Source organism: Onychomys torridus, chromosome 14 (genome assembly GCF_903995425.1).
Source record: "Onychomys torridus chromosome 14, mOncTor1.1, whole genome shotgun sequence".
Classification (NCBI taxonomy): domain Eukaryota; kingdom Metazoa; phylum Chordata; class Mammalia; order Rodentia; family Cricetidae; genus Onychomys; species Onychomys torridus.
In genome coordinates, this window is record NC_050456.1 from 71064044 (window position 1) to 71087031 (window position 22988).

Sequence of the window (22988 nt, forward strand, 5' to 3'; positions counted from 1 at the left end):
GGGTTTGCCCATTTGCCCCCGACAACTCCCCAGTTCCACACTGAACTTTGAACCATTGGAGAAACAGAAGCTGCAACCTTGAAATCTAGTGGCAGTCACCTTATTGATTGGAACACAGTGAGAGGTGTTTCTGCTATATAGATTTTCGAAATTCATGTTACAGGAAATCATCCTGTCTGCCCACTTGTAGTCTGATTACAGAGCACAACTTGTACATGCCAGCACTTCCTATGTGGTGGGAGGTGTCCCTGGTATGGATAAATAGTGATCAGTGAGCAGTGGGAGAGCAGCACCCCAGGAGAACTGCAACACCAAACATTGGGACTCATCTAACACAGATGCTGGCAGCTGGCTTCAGCTCCTCAGGTAATGCTCAGGATTCCTTCCCTCTGGGGACAGTGGAAGGAGCCTTTCCAGGACTGTGATATTGGCAATTACTTGGGTTATTGGTTTGGAGGGTGGTGAGGAGTTGTTCCTGGGGCACTGGGTTAGAGTCAGGGCACATTTCTGGGGTGCATATGAATCTTCTCTCAGTCAGGGTCTGCATATCTGTGGCAGATGTGGGTGCCATGGGCTATGCTCCTGGAGAGTGAATGGAACCTGCTCCTTCTGACCCTGCACAAGGAGGAAGTATTGAGACCTTGTCTACTCTGGGTGCCGCTGTCATAGCTAAGGGGAGACAGGACAGTTGCAGAGTCCCTCTGGGGCAGCAGACTTGGGGTCAGGGATCCCGGTACCCAACAGATCCCATGGCCAATATGAGGGGCTCCACCCTCTCATAGCCAGGAAAAAAAGACAACCACTCAGCCACTCAGGCGAATTTCCCCTGTACAAACAGACTAGCTTGTTTTCTGTGGAAATAGTTTTGCTGTAAAATATAGCTGAATGATTTACAAGAAAATAGATGCATCCGTCTGACAGGAAACACAGGGAAAAGGCAACTGAAGTCCCTGGCACCCTGCAGGCATGTCACAGGCCTGGGCACATGTGGATCAGCTTCAACATGTACCTCCCTGCCCCCTCCTTCCCCCTCCACTCTTCTAATCTTCTCTCCCATCTGTCTTCCCCTTGGCTCCCTCATCTGATCACCTCCCTCCTCCTGTCCTCCTGCCCCCACTTCCCTCCACTTTCTCACTCTTCATCCTTTCTCATCTTGTCCTCTCTCCTCTGTATCCGTCTTCCCCATCATCCCTTCCCTGTACCACCTACATTCTCCTCTCAACTCACCTACTCAGTGGACAGAGGCTAAAGTTTGGACTCCATGTTTACCACAACCACAGGCTTTCAAATGTGGTCCTTAGGATGCTTGTGGCCCCCACTCCAGGGGTGTATGGAGGAGATGGTTCTCTGAACACTACCTACAAACACCCCCACATTCCCATAATAAGCCAGACACATTTACTAATAACACATCCTAGGCAACTCACCAGGCTGCCCTGAGAGGTCCACCCACTTGCTTGCTACCACCACACAGCCAACCTGATAGCCAAAATGAAATCTGGTTCAGGTGTCAGAGACTAGGACACTATTCATTTTCTTCCTGTCAGGAAGCCTTCCAAGCCTGAGAAACAAACCACCATGTGGAATCCTGGCAGAGCTGAAAGAACCTTCCTCTTTCAATTAGCCCATCTCATGTCCAGAAACAGGAACCAGATGCATCCCAGGGCAGTGAGATGTCATGAACTTGTCATCTGGAGGTTGGAATGTGCCATTTGCTGCTGATCTAATTCAAGGGTCCTTCACTGATTCCTGACTAGAATTTTGTGGTGGCAGATGGGGCACAAGTTCAAATTAAGAGTATCCTCTGATTTTTAAAGAGTCCTTATGCCAAGATAGAAAGGAAAGAAGAAATTAAGATTTTAGAAGGCTTTTGCCCATTCCCAGATCTGTCTCTTACTTACTTTGTGACCCTGGAATATCTCTTCAACTCTATGGATCCTGATTCTCTATTAGGAAAACTAGCTACTACAGCATCACTTCCTCCAGTGGTAGCAAGGTGCATGGGATCTGGTAGTGCCATCTGAGGGGCCAGAACACTTCCTGTGCATCATCACAGAGGCAGAAAGGGGCAGCAGAACAAGGACACAATACAGGCAAGGTTGAAGGACAAGGAGAGGGTCAGGTTACCCCTGACCCTCCCAGACTCAAAAGATCTTTCTGTTCAGACAGGAGAGCAGAGAAGATGGCCCTCCTTGTAGCTCTGGGGCTCTTGATGGCCGGGTTCTGCCCCACTGTCCTCTGCGAACAAGATGGCACATTGGGAAGGGACACCGAAGTTCAGGAAGACCCAAACAATGGGACACGAATGGACAGTCTGACACTGGCCTCCATCAACACTAACTTTGCCTTCAGCCTCTACAAGGAGCTGGTTTTGAAGAATCCAGATAAAAATGTCGTCTTCTCCCCACTGAGCATCTCAATAGCCTTGTCTGTCCTGTCACTGGGAGCAAGGAGCAAAACACTGGAAGAGATTCTAGAAGGTCTCAAGTTCAATCTCACAGAGACCCCTGAGGCAGACATCCACCAGGGCTTTGGGCACCTCCTCCACATGCTCAGCCAGCCAGGGGACCAGGTGAATATTAGCATAGGCAGCATGATGTTTGTTGAAAAGCGCCTGCAGATCCTGGCAGAGTTCAAGGAGAAGGCAAGGGCACTGTACCAGGCTGAGACCTCCACAGCTGACTTCCAGCAGCCTCATGAGGCCAAAAAGATCATCAATGACTACGTGAGGAAACAGACCCATGGGAAGATCAAGGAATTGATCTCAGACCTGAATGAGAAAACATTAATGGTGCTGGTGAATTACATCTACTTTAAAGGTGAGGATGGTGGCTGTTTCAGGGGTGGATGCAGAAGGGTGCTGGATGGGCACCTTGTGTCCATACACTGACCCCTGGAAAGGAGGTGCTCATGGCCTTGGAGACATGGGTGCCTAACCTCTTATTACTAGCAGGCCTTACTTGTCCCTTGGGTATTTTTTGGATATACTTGAGGTTCCTAGGACATACTCCACAGATCTCTTAGCTCTCAGTTTAAAGGGATGAATTTTCTGTGACTTAAACTTACTGACTGGCAGAATGCATAGCTGACACATCAAGTCCTACCTGAGTGTGTAGAAACCATGGCTTTTCCCTTCAGAGACTGTGTCTAGGTCAGTGTTCTATTGCTGTGAAGAGACACCATGACCACGGCAACTCTTTTAATGGAAAACATTTAATTGGGGTGGCTCACTTGCAGTTTAGAGTTTCAATCCATTATCAACATGGTGGGACATGGCAGTTTGCAGGTGACATGGCTCTATAGCAGTTTCTGAGAGTCCTATATCTGGAAAGCAAGGGGATGTGGTCTGCGACTCTGGGAAATATCTTGAGCATTTACAAGACCTCATATCCTGTCTCCACAATGACATACTTCCTCCAACAAAACCACACCTATTCTAACAAAACTGGACCTCCTAATGCCACTTCCTATGAGCTTATGTGGGCCAATTGCATTCAAACTACCACAAAGGAGTCCCTCATCTAGCCCACTCAAACATTTCTAATAGGCTCATCTGCTAGAGAACCTCCATCTCCAGGAGGCTCCAGCTGGTCATGGACTTCTTGACCTAACGAGCCTGGCTACCCAATCTAAAGGGCAGCAGGTGCCATAGCTAGTGAAGACCCTTCATGCATTCCTACGCAGGACCTCTCCCCTGATCCTTTCTGCATCAAGCTGGACCTGGGTGTGGAAAAGCAGAGACTGGGGCAAAAGTATTAGTGAGAAGAAAGATCAGCCATGCAATGCTCTGTGTTCTATGTCTGGCTGCTTTGTGGAATTTTAGTTTGTGAAATTAGTAGCCAAGGCAGCTTCAGGGTCACAGTCTGAAGACACACTCCTGGGCCAAGGAGTCTAGGGTTGGGGGCAAGAGAGTTGGGAGACTGGGCTGTAATTGCTGTAGGTAATTGTTAGTGGGAACACACCCAGAGCCCACACCCTTCCTGATAGACCAAAGAGTGAGGCAATGGCCCACAGAATGATTCCTGATAAAACCTTGATGTGGCTAGATCTGGGATTGATCTGGGACTCTGGACTCTGTGTAGGATAGAGCAGAGGAGAGTAGGCTCTGAGACTACAGACAGAAAACCAATTGGCTATGGACAGAAGAAGGTAGAAGGACAGAGGACAGGGGTCCAGGATGGTCCAGGAGAGACTGTGCTCTGAAGAGAGGGGAAGCAGAGTGATGGCCTGAAGGATTAGACTGCAGGGCCCAGAACCAAAACTCCAAGGCTAATTGGCTGTATGGTAGGGATGTATGTTTATGCTGCTGGATCCTGAGTCAAAGAAATTGTGAAAGTACCAAGCCCTGCAGGGTGTATTACAGATAGCCACAGGCACTTTGGATATCGGGTAAGTCTGAGTAGGCTATCTTTTATTCATGGAGGTGAAATGGATGATACGGGAGAAGAGGAATCATTACCCATGTCTCAGCCAACCAACTATGAGATCCTGGTAATCCAACTCTGGGAAGTTGCAGATATCTTGAGCTTCAATCTAAATCTACTCATGTCTCTGGGAATTGATTTCTATTAAGGTGGTTCACACTGAGGGGCACCATGGACAGATGACGGTGTGGGAGAACACAATCTCTCTTGTCCTGTTTCCCCTAAAACCTGTCCCACAAGACATTGCCTTCTACACATGGCTCCTCCTGAGGAAGAAGGGATCCTCAACTCCCCAGGCTCCAGTCTCCCCACTTTCACACTCGTCTCTCTGTTATACACCCCACCCTCAGACCCCTGGCTCTTTTTCTGATATCTCATGTAGGGAAGCTTTGGTTTTGAGTTCCCCTATTCAAACCATGCCTGTAGATCAGTTCTCATTCATAGTTCTACATCTGCCAAGGTTTTTTCTCATCTACATTATGCAACCAATAAGGGACACTCTGTTGTTGAAAATGGATTAATTCCTGTCAAGACTGAGAATCTGGGCAGAAATGGGGTTGAGGTAGGGTCTCTCTGCTAATGGTACAATCTGATGATCTGCTCCACATTTAGGGAAATGGGAGAGGCCCTTTGAGCCTCATTTCACACGTGAGTCTGACTTCTACTTGGATGAGAAGAGGACTGTGAAGGTGCCCATGATGAATGACAAATTTCTAACCACACCATACTTCCGGGATGAGGATCTGAACTGCTCTGTGGTGGAGCTGAAGTACACAGGCAATGCCAGTGCCCTGTTCATCCTCCCTGACATGGGCAGGATGCAGCAGGTGGAAGCCAGTTTACAACCAGAGACCCTGAGGAAGTGGAAGGACTCTCTGAGGTCCAGGTGTGTGTGCACAGGAACCAGAGTTGATCTGGCTCCCCCTCTTACTGCTGGCCTGAGGCCCAGTGTCCCCGTATCTCAGAGTCTCACCAGTACCCAGTGTAATGGTTGGAGAGTCAGCAGGATCAGGTGGAGTGGATGTGACTTTCCCTATGCTGACTCGGTAGTTTAGGGGCAGATTTCACTGCCATTTTGTTGTTCACATGATGACATCAGCTAGTGAAGGAGCTGAGCATTCCTCTGTGTCTAACAGTCTGTAATTACAGGAAATTTTGAATGGGGTTTGGAAGGCAGCATGAAGTGAGGTTTAGATGAGATCAGCCCTGAGAATCAGCTCTGCCCTGTGTAGCCATCTCATTCCCTCATTCATTCATCATTCATGGAATGAAGACTTGAAGACCTACTATGTGCTGTGCTCTGATTTAGACCCTTATATCAGAGACTAAAGCACAAAATTTCTTACCCTTAAGGACACATCTTGTAATTGAGGAAGAGAGAATGTGGGAAATGCAACTAATCGTTATTTGATTAGTTAAAGGTGAGATTTAAAAGGAGAGGATTCAAGGATAAGGAAAGCTGATGTCAGATGGGATCCACATGACAGGGAAGGACTGCATTTTCTGGATCTGGGAGAAAAGCATTTTGGATAGGGGAAGAGCTGGTACCAAGCTTCATTGCCTGCCCCTGTAAACACTCTCAGGCACTGATAGGTAATAGATACAAAAGGAAAAGCAAAATCATGGGATGTAAAGCCAGATAGAAAGAGGGCTTCTTTCTGGTCTGGTAAGAGGTCTGTCTGTGGAGAGCTGCCCTAACTACAATGTGGTTTGAGGGGGACACACAGTCCAATGACTCTTACATTATTTTTTCATTCTCAGGATGATTGACAAACTCTACATGCCCAAGTTCTCCATCTCCAGTGACTACAGCATAGAGAACATCCTTCAACAGCTGGGTATCAGGGAAGTCTTCTCCACACAGGCTGATCTGTCTAGGATCACAGGGGCCAAGGGCCTGACAGTCTCTCAGGTAAGCCAAGACACGCTGAGTGGTTCTCATTGGTACCTAAATGTAGCTGGTAAAGGCCAGGTGGCCAGGAGGAATGGTAAATGTGTGAGAAAGCTCGCATTTCTGAGATTCCCTCATCCTGGGAGAGCTGGATTACAATCTAGATATTCCTTCTGGAGAGCATGCAGCCAATCCCTCTTCTACCTCACACCCAGGAGCCCAGGGATGGGAAAAAGCCCACTCTTGGCGTTATACCACCATTGGCATGACCCTGTGCTGCAGTGAGGATGCTACCATAATCTACTGCAAGACAAAGCATTTCCAGCCTCAGCTTCTTCACTGCAGACTGGCCTGTATTTCTTCACTAGCACACAGAATAGTAGCAGTAAAGGAAATAACAAGGGATAAATGGCAGTTGGGATGAAAAGCTTAAGAATGTGAGAGAATATGTCTCAGGACTTCATACTACCTTCCTAGAAGCACAGCCTGGCAATGCCTAGTCGTTTGTCCAGTGCCTACTCAGAGGCCTGGGCTCACATATGTACCAGCAGGGCATGGCAGTCTGTGAAAGGGAAGCCATGCATTGTGCATTGTGGTTGTATGTCCCAAGGAGGTTGGAGCAGAGGGATATGGAAGCCCATACTGGTTGCCAGTACGCTTGCTGTTCCCTGTAGGTCTCCTGAGAAAATGCCTTGAGTAAAGACTGGCATTACCTATACTCATCCTCCAGTTTGTAGTGGGTTTGAGAGCAACACAGATGCTGAGCAGACCCAGGGCATGCCTCATCTCACACCCTGAGCAGAAAACACCAGGGGTGGAGCTCACTGTAGGAACAAACAACTTCACCAGCAGCTAAGGCCAGCAGTGGATGCTTGCTCCAGAAATCTCCTCTCCTGCCCTCCCTGGTCTCCAGTGAGTATTGTCTTTCTCTTAAAGGTGGTCCACAAAGCTGTGCTGGATGTGGCTGAGACAGGCACAGAAGCAGCTGCTGCCACGGGACTCATTCCTCTGGGATCGGCTCTAATTTTGAACCCTCTGGAAGTGAAATTCAACAGGCCATTCCTGATGATTATCTGTGAAAGGAATACTCAGACTCCACTCTTTGTGGCCAAAGTCACAAATCCCAGTGAAAACTAGAACTTCCCAAGTGGTGAAGCTTCTTTCCAGGAGCCAGGGACTAAGTCTATATATGGCTCTCTATGTGCATTTTGGCTTCCATGTTCAGATTGGCTATGGCATGCCTGTTTTGACAGTGATTGTGACTAATTGTATATCTCAAACACACAGAGGAGACTGTTGACAAGGGCTCCTTACCCTCCCCACATCTAGCACTATGTTGGATCCCTCATTCCTGCAGCTGCATGGAGCTGGTTCTTCAGACCAGCTTCTTTCCCCGTAGAATACCTACTTAGGGCACAGGAGCCTTTTTCTGGGTTCCCAGCTGACCAACCTCACACAACAGATGGACATGTCCACCTTCCTCACCCAAATGCAGGGCTTTGAGCAAAGGATCAATAAACTTACAACTGCACAGAAAGTGTCCAAGCAGTGTTCACTCAGCTCCTGTTGCCAGGGGTGTGGCCTCTAGTGACCACAGGATAGTAGAGATTGTCACTCACACTCTGTGACTCCTGTGATGCATCTGCGATCTATGTGTTATTTCCAGTCCTTTGTATGGAGGAGAAAATGAGGCACAGAGAATCTTAGTCCTTTCCCATTACCACACAGCTAGACATTATGACTGGTGGGATGTTCTTCCAAGTGTCCTGATGCCAGAAGAACAGTTTCCATCAAGCTGGGGATCTGTGCACAGGTATCACCATGGTGGTGTGCAGGTGCATCATAAAACAAGGCTCTTCACAGAGAGAGCACCCAAAAGAGTCTATGGATCATGTGACCTCTGTGCTGATGTCAGAGTAGGATGAGAAGGTGGTCAGATGACCTCAAAGAATGCTTTGTGTAGGAGACACAGCAATGGAGGCATTTCTAAAAATCATTGTAGGTTTAGAAAAAAGACAAAACAGCCATAGATTGCCATGAGCCTGGCCCTGTGAGGATTCTCAAATGACTCAGAACTACAGGGAATTTTGAAATGGTGAATCACTGTTCCAGTCTTGGGAACCTCATAACTCTATGTGACTATAAGACATAGAACTACTCTAGACGGATGTGGGGATTGTCACTGAGGGAAGTCTCAGGGAACATCATGCCACATCTGGAGGGGAGAGTAGATGATTCACCTCAAGGTTTAGTTGGTTTAATGATTAGACAGAGGACCAGAGTAAGCCATGGTAAAGTTGGAATGGTGTACTGGGTGTCCATGGAGAATTTATGAGCCTGGACACACTGCTGGATGCCTGTACAGAGAGGAAAAAGTTGTTGATTCAATTTGAGACATGCTTGTGGCTCTTAGCTCCTAAGAAGACACATTGAGCAGATGGACATGTGGGTTGCAGGGAATTACTGCCTGGAGGCTCACACTGAGGATTTTCTTTCCCAGTGCACACTAAGGTACCACTCCATGAGGACCATTGAGTGATAAGAACAGGACCCATGTATTGAAAACAGCCATGTCCCAACAAATCCAATGTGTCCAACAGTCAGTCAAGGCCCTGAGTGTTAGTAGTCTGACCTGTCCCTTGGTGACCCACACCATGTCCTGACATCAGCTTACCTTAAGGCCCGGTTAAGAAGAAAGAAAACCCTCTCCCTCGGCTCTCTTCCTCCTCTAGACAGAGGTACTGCACACCTCCCTCTTTCTTTCTCTCTCTCTTTCCCTCTCTCTCTCTCTTTCTCTCTTTCTCTCTCTCTCTCTCTCTTTCTCTCTTTCTCTCCCTCTTTCTGTATTCCCCTATCCTCTCTCCCTTTAATAATAAAACTTGCCACCAGGGCGAATCCTCTGCAGTGTGAGTAGCTTTCCACTGTGCCATGCCATTGTCTGCCACACCCACATGGCATGTCTCACATACCACCCAGGGGCACCTTGGCCAAAACCTGCCAAGGCTTCTTGAGTGCCATTTCACAATATTAACACTGGTGCTTCGTGATTCAGATACGCCCTCCTGGCAGCCCCTCACATGCCATGATCCTACACCCAGTCTACCCACAACAGGCTCCATCTCACCCAATCACTCACCACCCCATCCACCAATGGCAATCTTGTAAGTTTCAATTGGGTTGCCACACCCCCTTTGGACTTGCCCACAGCTCCTTTAGGCCCTTCTGGATTTTACAACATGATCCCTGACCTTTTCTATTGGGAGAGATTCCCCTCGGAGCTCAGATTTTGTTCTTGCTGGCCTCCTTGAACATCCTAGTATTAGTGCTGAGACTCCTCTGGCTTTGTCAGGCTAAGCCTGACCTCCATTGAGTGTGGTGGTGGCCCACTTTGACAGCTTGGTCCTGGTTCTGTCTTCCCTCGACCCCTGGGGATGCCCACGGCTACAGGCTGTATGTAGTGCCTCCTTTCCCCCCTCACCCATGGGAACCGTGCTGCACGTTTATGGCTAAGGTGAGCCGTCAGGGCCTGCCCCTCCCAAGACCTCACTCTGACCGAGTCTTTCACTCTTGCTTTCCTCCTCCCTCAGACCTCTTCCACTAATTCTGCTGCATGTGGACTGTTTGCTTGGTGGCATACCTTGGCAGGGCCTGCCAAAGGTACCCACTTACTTGCCTCCACCCATGGCAGATCTTCTCCCTCCTGACTGTAACAAGTCTGCTTTCTCATTCACCAGCGGCTTTGCCTTCTATTCAATACCACCGCTCAGGTCTCTGACGGAGCTACCCACCTCTGCCCATCCCCCTGGATGTGAGACTGGCCTCAGTATTTCTTGGGCCAGACAGGGAACTGGGAAAAATTCTCCACTTTCTTCCTTCTCCCTTCTTTTTGACTTAGATTTACAGCAACCATATGGCTCTCCTCCACCTTGGCTGGTGACCTCATCATGATGCAGACAGCGATGTGGCTGGCAACCATCTTTTACTACGGCTTACTAAGATCAAACACACATTTAGTCTTGGGTGACCTCTCTGTTCATTTTATCTCCTTCTAGAGCAAGGAAGCAACAAACCTCAAATATTTGGATTGATATTGACTTTTTATGATGATAGATAAGTAAAGCTATATTTGATTCAACACTGGTTTATACTACACTCTATATTATAATATAAATTTAAATTTATAAAGAATTATTAAGATTAACAAAAGCTAATTTAGAGATTTACACCTATTTTTTTCTAGAAAATTTAAATAAATGATGTCATAGGTTTGATAAGTGGGGTATCTAATAAACAGGATATATATTCTATGATGGAGTTTCTGGTCCCCCAAAGGGTCCTTTTCTCAGAGGGTCCTTTTCTTAGATTTGGGCTGCACCCTGGCTCATAAGCGCCTTTTCTCCTGTTCCCATTCAGCCCTGGGATCTTTCCCCTGTTGCTCTTCTTTGCCTTCTCAGGAGACAGTAAGTCCTAGCCTTATGAAAGCTGCTAACATATTGGAGACTTAGGGAATACTAGTTAATAGTCAGTCATTCTTGCCTAATGAATGAACAGTCCTCCAATGCTTGGAGGACTGCAGAATATGGCATTTAAAAATTGATCAAAATGCTTATTGTATCAGACAGAGACACCCAGATCCTACCAGTGATCCAAGGTCTCTCTTTATAGAAGATTACAAGACACCACAATGTCTCTATCTGGGTTATGGCAATGCTGACCTCTGGGCAAAATGCCCCAATTCAAGACCTGCCACAAGGACCTGGCCCAGACTGTGGACAAACAGCAAGACATCAGAAAATTGATTGCATCCCTTTTGCCTAGATACAGTAAGATCAGTCTTCCCTGTGTCCCTCTTCCATGGGAAAAACTCCTACCAGTATGGGCCTAGAGGGTGAAGACTGATGCTGTTCTGATACTTCTGCCTCCAATGATGTGGAGACCTGGCTATTGCTAACTGGGTATGAACTGGTCCCTGTCATTTTTAATAGATTTAAAAGCTGCTTGGTCTGCACTCAGATACAATTTATCCTTCTCAGATCTCTGAGTCCATTTGCTGACTAGGGTTTGCTTCAGCTGTCTTCTCAGTTCTCTATGTAAAATTCACAGGTCTCCCTCTCCTAGGGCTACTACTAGGTCTAGACACAATTTACCTTGTTACCAGATCAGATAAACTCATAGAACAGCTTTTTTTGCTTTTTTTTAATTAAGGAAAAATTTTCATTCATTTTACATACCAATCAAAGATCCCCCTCTTCCCTCCTCCCACCCCTTCAGCCTCCCCTTCCCAACTTACCTCCCATTCCCTCTTATAAGAAGGTAAGACCTCCCAGGAGGAGGTACATTTAGTAGAGGCAGGTCCAAACCTCTCTCCATGCCTCAAGGCTGTGAGAAGTGTCCCATCATAGGTTGGGCTCCAATAAGCCTGCTCATGCACCAGAGATGGACTTTGATTCCACTGCCAGGGGCTCCCCCAAGCAGATCAAGCCACTTAACTGTTTCCATATGCAAAGGGCCTGGTCCAGTCCCATGCAGGCTCCACAGTGGTTGATCTAAATTTCATGAGTTCTCACTAGTTTAGTTTGGTTGCATAGAATATATTTCAATGTAACTTTTTACTGTTTACTGCACTCAGTATCTCCTTGGTAATTAGATAAAGGAAACAGCTTTAAGGTTTGTTTATATGAAGATGGGAAAGCTGTCTCACTTCTGTTCACTTACATATCCTTTTCAGATCTGGTGATGTTTAGGGAAGCCTCCCCTCCCCGCTTCACTCACTCAACTGCTTCCATTCAGTAAATTTCCTCCGGTTATAGATTTTAAGATATGTTTTATTGGGCTGAAGCCAGGAAATGTTCATGCCTTTTAAACCAAAACCATTGACTTTTGCTATGACACCAAGATTTAAATCTGTTCCAGTTGTCTGACAGATACCTGCAGGTTCCTAGGAAAAGTTCTGCTACTGTATCAAGAAATCTGGTCTGATAAAATCTATCAGTGTGCAGCGCCCATTTTGACCCCACCCACATTGATGCATATTTTGCAGTTTCACTCTTGCAAGACTCATGCCAAGGTCAATACACAGGGGGTCCTCCAGATATGCCAGCTCCTGCACCAGCTCTGAGGATGCCATCTGGGCAAAACGGACAATTTAATTTCAACCACATGCCCAATAATAAAAATTCTGTTATCTCCTAATTTGTTGACACATTTTACAGGATGAATAGAGGCATTTCCACCTCCAGAGAAACAGCAGGTGTGAAGGCTCCTGTATTCCTAATTTGGTGTGCCACTCCCCCAAGCTCCTGGAACATCATTGCAGCAACCTGCCTTATCAGCTTCCTCAAGGAACAAATGCCTGACATTGCCATGCTTGAGATCTCCATGATGACAGCTAACTGAATACTTCTTCACTCATACCTCCCACCATGCACAACCCCAACTTTCCCCTTCCCACTTCACCCTTTGTCAGCAGGAAGCAGTCTCAAGAATTCAGCGTCCTCATCCACCCCACTTGCTAACCATAACTTACATTTTTATATAATCAAAACAGAGGGATGTTAATATTCTGACCCATCCCCTTGAAAATCAGCCCAATGTCTTGACATCATCTTACATTAAAGCCCCCTTGAGAGGAAAAATCTCCTCCCTCCTCTCTCCCCGCCTCTCACCAGAGGTAGTGTGCACCTCTGTCTTTCTCTCTTTCTCTGCCCTCTCCCTTCAATAATAAAACTTGCCACATGAACTTTGTATCTGTAGATGCAGCTAAGTCTTAGGCAAGAAGGACAGAGCTACACTGATGGCCATAGTGGTCTCTATGGAGTGAGAAAAAGAAGGGCAGGAAGGGGGGGTCTCCTGCCTAGGGAAGAATCCACTGTGAGACAATGCTGTCATGTTGAAATGACACACATAGGATAGTTATTGACAACGATATTAAGACAATAATGGTTTAAGTATTTTTAATTAACAATCAGACCAAGAGTGGGGTTACACCTTTGAAAAGTCTATAGGTGACCAAGCTCAAGGACACAGCATGTTTAATGGAAAAAAAAAAAAAAACAACCAACCAACCAAATAAACAAAAAATACCCACAAAGACCATAATTTACATAAAAGTTAGATGTAGGTCAGATTAAGTTGAAATGTTCTTTGCTGGCAGAGCAGAGTACTAATCTCAATCATATCATAACAAATATTTTTACTTATACCTTCTTTATTTATTATTGTTTCCTTTACTTATTCTGGTTGATTCATCTGTAACACAGGTATGTCAATGAAAATCTAAAATACATGTGAAGGCAAAGGTGACTGTGGTGGGGGACAGAGAGGGCTGAGAACTGTGTGAGCCAACACAAGATGGAGTCAGAGCATGAAGGACTGCCCTTAGTCATTTCAGTGTGAGCCTGCATGTTGACTTCTGACATGCCAGTCCTTACTCTCTCTCTCTTTTGGTCCTAAGGACTAAGAGAGAGACTGGTCTTCTCACGCTACTCCTGATGCAGAATAAACTTTCCCCAAATGCACAGCTTCAAACAATAAGCATGGAATATCTCACAGTGTCAGGCACCCATGAGGAGCCAGGCTGGGTGGTTTTTCCTCAGGGCTTCTCATGAGTCACACTATTGGCTGAAGATTTGACACATGCTGTAAGTTCCATACCCAAGTTCACCCTCATGACCATTTTCCTTTTCTTTTCCTCTGGGTGCTATAAACTGACTTAAGGTCTTGTGTTTGCTGGGCAAACCCTACCATGGAGCTAATCCCCAGCCTTCTCAAGGCTTTTGATGGGAAACCTCTCCAGGAGTACTCAAAGGATTGCTCAAACTTAACTTCTGAGAGGGGATAAAGAGAGGTAGAGAGAGAAGGAAAAGAGGGGAAGCAGAAGAGGAAGAAGGAGGCAGGGAAAGCAGGAGAGAAGAGGAGGATGTGAAGGGAGAGGTAAGGAGAAAAGTCATTTGGAGGGGGCTTGGGAGAGAAGTAGGAAAAAAACTGCTAGAGCTGAGGCTGTGCACACATGTAATCTCAGTGCTAGAAAGTCTGAGACAGGGAAACCAGGAGTTTGTGATGACAGCCTGGGTATATGAGTTGTTTTCCTTGTTTTTGGCTTCCAATACCTGAATGAAGCAACTTGAAGGTAGGAGGATTTTTTGGTACCTTGGCAGGACAGGCAGGGTGGGAGGCTAAGTTTTGAATTATGCTGGCAGTGGTGGATCAGCATGTCCCAACTTAAGGATCTGGAAACAGAGATCTTGGTCAGAACTTGGCCAGTTAAATTTCTCTTGCTCACAACTGCAGTCGAAAGTTGGTCACTGATCTCCCAAATCAGTATTACCAACAGAAGGACAAGAATTCAAACCCCTGAGCCTCTGAGGATCATTTCACATTCAAACAATAACATTTAACAATGAAAGGGTCTCCTTCCAAAACCAAAACTGAACAAAAACCAGTGGGTAGGAGGGAAGGGTACATCTGTCTTTTCATAACTCAAGCCTGTGATGCCCTCCCTGTTTACTGTCCTCATTCTATCCATAAGATGAAAATGATAACTGATGCCCTCACTGAAAAGCCACCACTGTGGTGAAGAGTCTGCTTGGCTTATTGATGAAAATCTCATGGTTGTGCAGAGTGAAACATTGCCTTAGAGAACTAAATTATCTTGGGTTATGACTTAGTCCCCATAAATACCCATTCATCATTGAACATATGAAGTGAATGGGCCATTAAGTTTCAGTTGTTAGTGTTCTCTAGAGGAATCAAGGTTGTAAAATGAATCTATATAAAGGAGGGGGATTTATTAGAATGGCTTAAAAGCTGTGGTCCAATTAGTCCAACAATGACTTCTACCAATGGAAGGTGAAAGAATGCAGTAGTTATTCAGTCCACAAGCTTAGATGTGTCAACTGGTCTTCAGTATATGCTGGAATCCTGAATAATTAGGCTCTGATGCCAGTGAAGGAATGGACTTGCCAGTGAGATTGACAGCAAGGAGGGAAAGAGAGCAAGCATTCTTCCATGTCCTTTACATAGTCTGCCAGGAGAAAGTGTGGCTCAGATTAAAGGTGAATGTTCCCACCTCAAAATATTAAGATTAAAAGTACCTCTTCCCATTTAAAATTATTTGATTAAGAAAAATTTCCTCACCAGATGCTGGTGTCCTATGCCTTGAGTCCAGCACTCAGGAGGCAGAGATAAGCAGATCTCTAAGTCTTAGGCCAGCCTGGGCTATAGAGTGAGTTCCAGGATAACTAGGAATACACAGAGAAACCCAGGCTCAACTCATAAAATAAAACAAAACAAAGCAAATAAAAGGATGCAAAGGGAAATTTCTCACAGATGTACCCAGCTCCTTGAGTTTTAGTTAATTCCAGATGAAATAAAGCTCAAATCAATAACTGACATCACAAGTCCACACATTGTCAACTTGACACCTGATCATATCTCCATAAGTCATGTTTAGCTTCAAACTGAAAATAATACCCAGGTCTTAGCTATGTCTTACATGACTTTAACTGTCCCAGGCAAAATTGCAAAAGCATTATATATTTAACTAGATCATAATTATACCAAATATAATATAACTATCATTTATCAGACAACAGATACATTCTTAATTTTATAATAGATGGTAATGTTTCTTGGTACTTTTAGCTATGTTCCTCTACTACACATTCTGTATTTCCTGAACATTCAGTAAGCATATCACCAGGTTTTCCTCTTTTCTGAAGAAGTGATCCATGCCTTCATGCCCCTTTTCATCCTGACTGGATTAGGTTGTTGTAGTTTCCCATGAATTTAATCTCAGGACATGGTAGCACAAAGAGACATCCTAAAGGATTACCTGATCTCCAGACACAATCTTTCTTGCCTCCACTGTGGAGAAGCAATCCAGTTCTGCTTGTAATCAGGACCAATCATTCCACCTAACAGACTTATTCCATTCTTAGACTGTTGGATAAAAACCATCTGAAACACAAATAAGCAGGTAGAAGTCTGAGCTTTTAGTTCAGTGGATTATTTGTTGTGTCTCCTGGCAGGAGCAATCCCCAACTCTAAAACCAAAACTTCTAGGCCAGCAGAATTTAAAATTTGGGAATAGGAATTAAAAAATATCTTCTTAGTAGGTACCTAGGGTGATAGTGAGTGGAAACCTTCACTTTTCACCTCTTAACTCCTGGGCCTGTGGATCCCAGCTAAGAAGAAAACATACCACACAGTGGACAGTGATTTGAAGCATGTATTCTAGAAAATGCTTCTCCAGACATCCAGACTGCTCCCACCTCACTGGCACTATAACTGTATCTCCAAAAGACCATTCCATCTCTCTATCATAACAGGTGCTTGAGGATGATATGGAATGGTAAGACCAGGGGAACTCATGATTGTGGGTCCATTGTTATATTCTCTGGCTGTGAAGTGAGTTCCTTGACCAGAAGTAATTCTGTGTGGAATACCATGTCGGTGGATAAGTCATTCTGTAAATCCACAGATGATGGTTTTGGCAGAAGCATTACATGTAGAAAGACAAATCCATAGCCAAAATAAGTATTTATTACAGTAAGAAAAAAGCATTGTTCTTTCCATGGATGAAGTGGTCCAATGCAGTCAGCCTACCACCTGGTCCTTGGCTAGCTATCCAGGAGAATGGTGCCATGTCTAAGGCTCAGTGATTGTGTGGCTGCTGGAGGATCTGGCACTCAGCAGCTGATATAGCCAGGTCAGCCTTGCTGACAGGTAGTCCATGTTGTCAAGCCCATGTGTAACTACCATCTCTATTACCATGACCACCTTGTTTATGGCCCCTTTGCTGGATGGTCTTATGTTAACTGGACACACAAACTAGAATATACTAAAGGAAGGGAACCTTAATTGAAAATATACTTCCATGAGATCTTGCTGTGAGGCATTTTCTTAATTAGTTATTGGTTTGGTAGTACCTAACCCATATGGGTGGTGCCATCCCAGAGATGGTGGTTCTATAAGAAAGCAGACTGAACAAGAGAGGGGAAGCAAGCCAGCAAGCAACACCCCTCCTCTCCATGGCCTCTGCATCAGCTCCTGTCTCCAAGGTCTTTTTCTTTTGAGTTCCTGTCCTAACTTCCTTTCATGATGAACAGCAATATGGAAGTGTAAGCCATATAAATGCTTTCCTCTCCAAGTTGGTTTTTTGGTCATAATGTTATGTCCCAGCAATATAAAACCCTAACTTAGACATCTTGGTACCTGTCTAGTGGGGTAATGCTCTGACAGCCCTACTGTTGTTTGAGGAGGATTGTAAAGGACTTCAGAATGTTGGGGTAGAAAAGCCATTGAGTGTTGGGAACTCAGTGGGATGTTCTGTGGGATCTTCATGTTGAGAGCACTGTGGAGGATGGGGGCCTGGCATGAGATATTTCCAATGTTTAAAGACTATATCAGCACCCACAGAGGGGCCATGTCCTATATTTCAAAGCTGAAAGAAGAGAGACTGAGGGGTCCAGATTCTGAGGAGCTTTAGGAGGAGGTTGGTTATTGTCAGGAGAATCTGGTGAAGATAGCAAGAGGGACAGAGGGAGGAGAGAGAAATGAGACCAAAGAAAGTCTGAACATAGAGGGTGTCAGACCACTTGCCTGTGCATTGGTAGAATTTGTCCAGATCAGTGAGAATCAGGTAGTTGAAAGTGTTATTTACTGACCGTTGAGAATGACTGTCAAATTTCTATTACAGCCAGGCCATATTGCAGAAAAAATAAGGTAGTGAGACTGAGATCTGTAAGTATGAGGTAAGAAAGAGACTTAAGGATAGAAACAAGTGGAGTTGAGAAGTCACATTTGGAATGGAGAAAGCCCAAGATTGATCAAGTGAGAGAGACAGAGCAAGCAGGAAGAAAGACAACATTGATAGGGCAGCAGTAAAGAACTTCAGAGTGAGGAGGAAGTGGGAGACTTAGAGAAGAGGGTAGAGAAATCCCACCAGGAGGAGGCTCCCAATAGCATAGGATCAAAGGCACAGGGAGGGATGCAGTGAGTGATGTAGGGACAGAGTCTCAGTCTGGGGGTGTCCCCATAGAGAAAGAGACTCCTCAGAAAGATGCTCAGCCTCCTAGTGAACAGATGTCCCTTTACATGATGGGGTGCCCAGGAATGCATAGGGGAGCTACTTGATGAACAGTGGGACTTTTGATCAATACACATCAGGAGTTCAGAAAGTCAGAGAGACAGCAGGCTCCAGTGATGCAATAAGAAAGACAGACACAGAGGAGGAATTTCCAAAATGTCACTTAAGCAAGCAGGGGTGTGGGAGGGCCCACAGAGGCTCCCTAGTAAGGTATTACTCAAGGTCAGAGAATCTGAGCTTGCTTTACCCAACAGGGTTGCATAATAGGATGATTTGGCCAAGGGTATAGTTATAAGGTGTTTTGAAGGGTCTACATCTGGTTGTATATTGTGCTTTGATCTTAAAGGGGGATGTCTTTTGCTCCTCCCCTTGTTGATGTATAGCAGTGCCATCATGATTAAACTTGGAGAGACTGGGTATTGACCAGGGCCCTCCTGAAGCTGTCTTGTGTCTCTGTCTTTTCTTTCTTTCTTTTTTTTTTTTCATCTAGGCCTATATGTCTATCTAAAACTTCCTCATTCCTCCCCCCAAGAAACTTTCAACAAGTCAGAGCTGGTGTCCTATAGGGGTGGACAGAGGAGTGGGCAGAATAGGTGGATGTCTTTGATAGGGTTTCTAATTCTGTGATGAAGGAAACACCAAGATTAAAAAGCAAGTTGGGGAGAAAAGAGTTTCTGTGTCTCATATTCCACAGCACTGTTCATCATTTCAAGAATTCAGGACAGGAACCCAAACACGACAATCTCCTGAAGTTATAAGATGTTGTTTAGGCCAGGAGGGGTGCTTCTTACGGGCTTTCTGTTGCTGGGTCCTACTGGTTGCCTTGGGAGAAGGAGTGAGAAGGTACAGCATCAACAACACAGACACCAGGAGTCAGTTGAAGACAAACAACAAACTCCTTTATTTAAAAACAGGGAAGGCCTTATATAGCCTCCTCCCAGCACCTGGTCTGTGTTGCAATCTGGTGGCATTGCATGGTTGTCCCTCAATGGCTGGGCATGTTCAGGAATTCTGACAGTGCCTTTCACTAAGCCCTCAGGCAGACTCCAGATTGGCTCATAAAGGAATTTAATTAAGTGCATGCCTTGGCAAGTGGTCTTAGCCAATTTCCTTGACCCTATGGGCATGTCCTACTACAGCATTCTTAGCATGGTTTGCTCAGCCTGATTTCATACAGAACTCAGGACCACTAGGCCTGGGATCACACCATCCATCATGGACTGGGCCCACCCCATCCACAACTAATTAAGAAACTTCTCTAAGGTTGATCCACAGTCTCCAATTATGTATACATTTTCTCAAGTGAGGTTCCCCCTCTAAGATGACTATAGATGATGTCAAATTGACATATCATCCAGCACAGTGGAGAGAGAAACAGCTGGAAAGGCAGACTCTAAAATTTAGAATTGAATACTAGGCTGGGGTAGGGGGAGTGGCAGGAGCCAGCAGAAGCAAGTGATTGGCATACAGGAGTGTCAAAAACCAAGCACTTCCATTCAGTTAGAAATGTAAGCCAGTGTGGGAAAAAAACACATTTACCAATTTAGTGAGGATTAAACTATCAAGCTCTCTGTCTCTCTCTCTCTTTCTCTGTCTCTCTCTGTCTGTCTGTCTGTCTGTCTGTCTGTCTGTCTCTCTCTCTCTTTCTCTCTCTCTGGGATGGCAGAGTAAATAATCAAAATGGCAGAAAAGGAAACATATTTTATAGGATAGAAGGGTAGGGATCTTTGAGCTGATTCAGGCTGTCTGGACTGAAGGTGCTCTGGCTGAGGATATTTGTGGGAAGGGTAGGGTGGCACCTGGCAAACAGAAATGCACCATGGGTGATCTGCTTCTCTGAAACACAAAGACCTGCTTTTAGGCTTCTGTTTATTCAGCCAAAATCCTTCTTGTTAAGATCAGCACCTCCATTTCAAGGATAGCACTTTTGGACATAACCCTGCCTGCGGAGTCTCTAACCACACTGTTGACACAAACACCACAGCTCTTCCTAAAGGGCCTAAGTGATAATTTATTCTGGAGCCATTTTGAGTGGCAATGATCTGAAAACACAGACTCACATTACCCAAATTCAATGTTCCAATGTGGAATCAGGCTCATGAAACTTGATAACTTAACAAAGAAAGAAAGTCACAAATCAAGGCAAGTTTAACGGAACCTCAGAGTGTCAAGTGCATCAATATGGGGGAGCTTCTCTACAGGCTTAAGATGTTATCTGCTGGCATCTTAGACTTTGGATTGAAGCTGGTTGTCTGCTAAGTTAATAGACTCTATTGTAACAAGGTTTAGTTCTGACACAGAGGGAGGAAACATGGCTGTTCCAGAGAGCAGCACTTAGCCCATGAGAGGTCATTAGCCTCTGACCTGCAGTGTTCCCATCTCTCTACAGGACTGAAATTCAGATCAGCCAGCCAGGTTCTGAAGACACCAATTCCTTTAGGAGTTTTCCTTCACTGCCAGACAAGGCAGCTTCCCTCCAGGAGTCTAACAAAAGAGGGGAAAAGGGGTCTCTATTTAGAATATGCTCAATGCTGCTGGACAAGATGGTTACACACATGCAGATGTAGTTTGTCTATTTGCCTCCAACAACTCCCCAGTTCCACACTGAACTTTGAACCATTGGAGAAACAGAAGCTGCAACCTTGAAATCCAGTTGCAGCTGCCTTATTGATTAAACACAGTGACAGGTGTTTCTGCTAGATTTTTGAAATTTATGTTGCCAGAAATCTTGTCTGCCCACTTCCAATCTGATCACAGAGCACACCTTGTACATGCCAGCATTTCCTATGAGGTGGGAGGTGTCCCTGGTATAGATAAATAGGCATCAGTGTGCAGTGGGAGAGCAGCACCCCAGGAGAACAGCAACCCCAAACACTGGGACTCATCTAACACAGATGCTTGCAGCTGGCTTCAGCTCCTCAGGTAATGCTCAGGATTCCTTCTCTCTGGGGACAGTGGAAGAAGCCTTTCCAGGACTGTGATATTGGCAATTACCTGGGTTATTGGTTTGGAGGGTGGTGAGGAGTTGTTCCTGGAGCACTGGGTTAGAGTCAGGGGACATTTCTGGGGTGCATATGAATCTTCTCTCCAGATAGTGTCTTCATGTCTATGGAAGATATGTTTGCCATGGGCTATGCTCCTAGAGAGTGAATGGAGCCTGCTCCTTCTGACCCTGAACAAGATGGAAGTATTGAGACCTTGTCTACTCTGGGTGCTGCTGTCATAGCTAAGGGGAGACAGGACAGTTGCAGGCTTGGGGTCGGGGATCCCACTTCTCTAACAGATCCCATGGCCAATATGAAGGTCTCCATCCTCTCATAGCCAGGAAAAAAAGACAACCACTCAGTGACTTAGCCAAGTCTTCTCTAGTACAAACAGACTAGCTTGTTTTCTGTGGAAATAATTTTAATGTAAAAAAGGGTGAATGCTCTTTAAAGAAATGGATGCATCAGTCTGACAATTAACTCAGGATGAAGGCAGCTGAAGTCCATGGCCCCTCTGCAGGCATGTCAGAGGCCTGGGCACATGTGGCTTAGTTCCAGCACCTTTCTCCCCTGCTCCTTCCTGTCTCCTTCTACACTCTTCTGCTCTTCTCTCCCCTCCATTTCCTCTTGGCTCCCTCATCTGATGCCCCTCCATGACTCTGATCCCCCTCCCTCCCTCCTCCAGCCCCCACTTCCATCCACTTTCTCACTCCTCATCTTTTCCCATCCCTCTGTATCCGTCTTCCCCCTCATCCCTTCCCTGTACCACCTACATTCTCCTCTGAACTCACCTATACAGTGGACAGAGGCTAAAGTTGGACACCCATGTTTACCTCAACCACAGGCTTTCAAATGTGGTCCTGAAGATGCTTGTGGCCCCTACTCCAGGGATGTATAGAGCAGATGGTTCTCTGAATATTGCCTACAAACACACCCACATTCCCATAATAAGCCAGACACATTTACTAATAACACATCCTAGGCAACTCACCAGGCTGCCCTGAGAGGTCCACCCATTTGCTTGCTACCACCACACAGCCATCCCGACAACCAAAATGAAATCTGGTTCAGGTGTCAGAGACTGGGACACTATTCATTTTTCTTCCTGTCAGGAAGCCTTCCAAGCCGGAGAAACAAACCACCACGTGGTATCCTGGAAGAGCAGAAAGAACCATTCTCTATGAGTTCTCCTAATACCTGTTCTCAGGGATGCCAAGGCTTGAGGACTGCACCAGATGTCTGCAGTACTTTCTCTCAATTAACCCGCCTCATGTCCAGACACAGGAACAGATGCATCCCAGCACAGTGAGATGTCATGAACTTGTCATCAGAGGCTGGGATGGGTCATTTGCTGCTGATCTAACTCATGGATCCTTCAGAGTCCTCACTAGAAGTTGTGGTGGGAGGTGGGGGACAAGTACAAATTAAGAGCATTCCCTGATTTTTCTCCCTTTTTTATTTATTATATTTGTGCTTTAATTTTACACATCAGTCATGGGTTCCCCTGTCTTCCCCCTCCCGCCCCCACCTTCCCCCCAGCCTCTCCCCTCCATTCCCATCTCCTCCAGGGCCAAGACTCCCCTGGGGATTCAATTCAACCT

The 22988-nt window shown here is 45.7% G+C and overlaps 1 protein-coding gene across 1 annotated transcript; it reads left to right on the forward strand.

The window, feature by feature from the left end:
* Nucleotides 1–2182: 2182 nt before the first annotated feature.
* Nucleotides 2183–7452, forward strand: LOC118595533 (serine protease inhibitor A3N-like). The gene is made up of 4 exons (XM_036206167.1): nt 2183–2819; nt 5037–5310; nt 6186–6336; nt 7252–7452. The coding sequence occupies exons 1-4, from the start codon at nt 2183–2185 to the stop codon at nt 7450–7452; spliced, it is 1263 nt and encodes a 420-aa protein (XP_036062060.1).
* Nucleotides 7453–22988: the final 15536 nt, after the last annotated feature.